Source organism: Cyprinus carpio, chromosome A7, assembly GCF_018340385.1.
Source record: "Cyprinus carpio isolate SPL01 chromosome A7, ASM1834038v1, whole genome shotgun sequence".
NCBI lineage: Eukaryota > Metazoa > Chordata > Actinopteri > Cypriniformes > Cyprinidae > Cyprinus > Cyprinus carpio.
Window position 1 is genome coordinate 13,597,293 of NC_056578.1, and position 4,486 is coordinate 13,601,778.

The 4,486-nt window shown below is 39.8% G+C and overlaps 1 protein-coding gene across 1 annotated transcript; it reads left to right on the forward strand.

Annotated features, from left to right (window-relative positions):
• Nucleotides 1-3,483: 3,483 nt before the first annotated feature.
• Nucleotides 3,484-4,486, forward strand: LOC122145598 (UDP-glucuronosyltransferase 2A1-like). Its single transcript, XM_042759758.1, has one exon. The coding sequence runs from the start codon at nt 3,562-3,564 to the stop codon at nt 4,234-4,236; it is 675 nt and encodes a 224-aa protein (XP_042615692.1). The 5' UTR covers nt 3,484-3,561; the 3' UTR covers nt 4,237-4,486.

The following is a 4,486-nucleotide window of genomic DNA, read 5'->3' on the forward strand; positions in this document are numbered from 1 at the left end:
GCAGGTAAACAAAGTGTTCTGGTCAGCCAGTTTAACACCGCAAAGTCTCGGCTTTTAGCACAAAAAGTAATCTTTTTTTTTTCAAGATCATTTTAAACCATTTTGTTCACAGTGTTTATTATAAAAACAGCCTGCCTATAGCAAAGCGCAGTACAAAATTAGATGAAGAAACTCATCTCAAGATTTTTAGACTGGATATATTATGTGGATGTTGGTTTCCATTTAATGCTATTTGAAGTCAAATCATACATTTAAAAAATCGATAGTTGATAGTTTCACAGAATATATTTTTCTTAGATCTGGCAAAAAAAGTTATTCTGGTTTTAAGCATTAATCTAACAATGTTTAGTGAGTGTTAATGCTAAAAACAAGATAAAACTATAATGAAGTTCAAAATTATTCTCAGAATGTACACAAATATGTTTATCAGGTAGATTTGTCTTGATTTAAGAATGTTTAGTTATTTTTGCTGGAAAACAACAAAAGCTAAATGATTTTTTACAGTGTTAAGTCATTTGATGTTTCTGCAGGATGCAGTAACCTGTATGCATGCTCACAATTCTGATTGGCTTAATATAGTTCAGTCCACTTCCTGGAAGCTGCCAGAAAAACAGCAGAACTTTATCATAGTCTGGATGTGGTAACAATTCTGTTGTTCTCTTGTGTTTTTTTTTTACTCTGTAAGTTTCTTTACAAGTGGATCTTTGCAAAAAAAAAAAAAAAAAAAGAGAGAAAGCAGGATTAGTGGAATTTTTTGGTAGTATATCCAGATTTCAAAACCAGTACTGCAAGATTGTATGACTGATTTAGCTTTTCTGCAATGCAATGTTTATTTTTTAATGGTTTGATAAAAAATTATGATGGTGATGGTTGCAGTCATAATCTCAGTATTTACATCAATTGTATTATGATTATGTTAATGGTGTAAATCAAACTGACCATTTTAAATAAAATTTATTTTATTTAATAAATGCATCAAATGAATCTGAAGAACAATTTATGTGAAAGATACAGAACAGAATAGACAACTTTAGAATGTCTGTAATTAAATCAATAAACGCATCAGTCCAAGAGTAACCAATCCAAGCTGTTTTCTGGCAAACAAAACCTTGTGTGAGCTGAGTGTTGATAGCCCTCCATGAACACTTTCTTTTGCTGTGCCCCAGTTTTGCCTGGTAATTCAGTTCAGAAGTTCACATTGACATCAAATTAAGGAAAACAGAGAATCAATGAAGATATTTCATATTCTTCCCTCCTATTGAAAGCTGATCCAAATCTATGAACACAGGCCAAATTAGATCTCAGGTTACAAAGTATACTGAGTGAAGCGGGTTTGACGTAGATAGCCTTTTGCCTGTTTTGCCATGTCTTATACAGTGTGGCTGGATATGATCATATCTGTGTTGAATGCGTCTGTATAAATTTTGGAAATCCAAAGCTTATTTTGGCTGTGTTCGCACCACAAAACTGGAGCATTGACAGAATTGGAGTCATACAAAAGGTAAAGTAAAACTTCCTGAATGTTTTAGTTCATCACGTATACTGCTAATGCTTCGAACAAAGATCAGTACTCATGTGCCAAAAATCAGATGTTTTCATAAGGTGTTTTATAATGTCTAAAATGTTCATTCTTTGATCTATAGGCACATGGGATGATATAGCTTGCTGAAAAGCCTCCTGAAGGCGTGTTTTTTTTTTTTTAAGGATTAATGGGGTGTTTGAAGCCATCTATTGTGCTGAACGCGGGTGTTTGTGCTGCAAATCCAAAGTGACAGGGCAGACAGATGGAGAGAGAAAGCCAATGGGAGGAGCTGGAGGGGATGTGGGATTTAAGAAAGAAAAAGAAAGGGAGAAGTTCCTCACAGTAAGGACTTAGCAATTAAGGATGAGACGGATATCTTGTACTAAACACTTAAGAAATCCAGAGCATTTTTTCTTGTTACCTCAAGATCTGGAGATTATCACTCTGCACAGGGTCACCGGTATCATTTGTTCCACCTTACAAATGGATTATTATCTTAAAATGCAAACCTGTAATTCCAGTAGTGATGTCGATGCGAATGTGTATATGGGAAATGGCTAAATATTTATTCTGGGTTAAAATGCTCTGGCTGTAATATTGTAAACATCTTGTACTTTCTCTTCTCTCTTTGTGTTTTTTTCAGCTTTCTGAAAGATGAAAGAAATATCTTTACTGACTTGTCTACTCTTTGTGATCTGCTGCTGTCATGGAGGAAATATCCTGGTGTGGCCTGAGGACGGTAACCACTGGCTGAACATGAAAGTCATTTTGAGAAAACCCCACAGCCACAGTCATAGCCTTAAGGGCCGTACACACCGGGACGAATATCGGCGCGCATTATTCGCCAGCGTTTTTCAACGCGTTTTTTGTGTTCACACCCAAGCGATTTTCGCTGACGATGAGCCGAGTGAACATGCAAATTCATTCCCTGACATTAGATGGCGCTTAATGTAAAACAGAAATACTCCAAATACTAGTTCTCTTTTATCAAGATTTTTGTAATTGCTGTGGCGTTTGTCATATAGTTCTTTGTGTTCCGACACCAACGAGACCAGCAACTCTACATTCATCTTGCCTTGCATCTTCTTCGTCTTATTTTTTCCCGGCAGTGTAGACGCTACTTGGCGTATATCTTCTTCGCCGTTACGTATGTGCGCTCAGCAAGACAGTTTTGTGTTTGAGCGCCCCCAAGTTGTGTTTTACTGTAACTTCAGAAGCTCCAGACACGTGTGCAAAAGCGCCATTCTCATTGGTCTTATAGTTTTTTGACGCGGTGCGTCAAACCAAAAAAACGAACCCGAGGCGTTTTTTAAAAAAAATGACGCTTTTACGCGTGGCGTTTTTTCGCGTCGGTGTGCACACTCACATTGGCGCCCTTTGTTTAGTCACGAGGCGTTAAACGTCGGCGAATATCGTGCGCGAAATTCGTCCCGGTGTGAACAGGCCTTTACTGTGGTGCGTTCATCTAAAAGTTGGTATATCCAAGAGTATTCTTCCCTCTACAGCTCCATCACGGTCAGCCCAATAGAGACTGAAGATATTAGCCTTGACTAATTTAAGATGTTGACAGAGAGGTTGCTGGCATTACAAAGGATGTTGTCGTTTTTTCATTTCTTGGAACAGCAGAAAGATATTGCCAACATACTAAAGGTATTTCACAACGGAACGTTTCGAATGGTGTCTGCCATTTAGGACGATGCAGCACTTGTCGAACGCTTGCGAGATGCTAAGTCTGACCTGCTGCTAACAGATCCTGCGTTTCCATCTGGTGTCCTGTTAGCCAATTTCCTCCACCTTCCCATGGTTTACAATGTACGTTAGCTAAATGCAGGGGATGCCCACATGCAAACTGCACCCTCTCCTCCATCCCATGTCCCAATGTACAATTCATTGCTCCATGACCAAATGAACTTCGTGCAGCAGATGGAAAATTTCCTACGGTATCTTTTCAGCCTCCCATTTACAGAGAGCTGCTTGAGCGTCACTTTGCACCCGGCACTGATCTTCTGACAATACAACAATCTGCTAACATTTGGTTGATGAGAATGGACTTTGTTTTTGAGTTTCCACGGCCCACCATGCCTAACGTGGTCTTCATGGGTGGCTTTCAATGTCAGCCGGCTCAAGCACTTCCTACGGAGCTGGAAGAGTTTATACAGGGCTCTGTGGAGCATGGAGTATCCATCATGTCCTTGGGAGCAGTAGTCAGTGCTCTTCCTACAGCAATCACAGAAGCCATTGCTACAGCCTTTGCTGAGATCCCTCAGAAAGTCTTGTGGAGGTACCAAGGGGAACAACCTTCAACTCTAGAAAACATCACTTTAATTCTAGAGTGGTTTCCACAGAATGATCTCCTGGGGCATCCAACAACTTGTGTGTTTGTATCTCACGGCGGCACCAATGGTATCTACAGTATGAAGCTATTTACCATGGAGTCCCCGTCTCAGCTTTGCCACTCCTCTTTGACCTGTTTGACAATGTTCTGCGACTGCAGGTTCGAGGTGCGGCTCGAGTGCTTCAAGTCACAGTGCTCACCTCGCAAGAGTTCCTCGAAGCCCTCAAAGATGTCCAAACTGTCAGAGCTTAATTGTGATCGGCCCTGTCTCCTCTCGATAGCACCACTTTTTGGATTGAGTACGTTATTAGACACAAAGGAGCAGCTCACTTTCACTCAGAGGGGAATAATTTGCCTTGGTACTCTTACCACAACATAGATATGTTGGCCTTTCTGCTGACGTTCACTGTGATTGCTCTTTTGACCTTAGCATATGTCTGCAAGCTTTTGTGTTGCAGGAAGTCAATCAAAAAGAGGAAGGTGGAATGAACATCTGATATGTACTTTTTGAAAAGCTGATGAAACACTGAATTAAATGCAGTAGCCAAATATCAGTTCAGTTTTTTTTTCCTACCCAACTCTGTTCCAAAACATGTACTGCTAATATTATTCCTGTAGCATAGTGCTAG

Coding starts and splice junctions, on each gene's coding strand:
- LOC122145598 (XM_042759758.1), top strand. CDS start 3,562: ATGAGAATGGACTTTGTTTTTGAGTTTCCACGGCCCACCATGCCTAAC.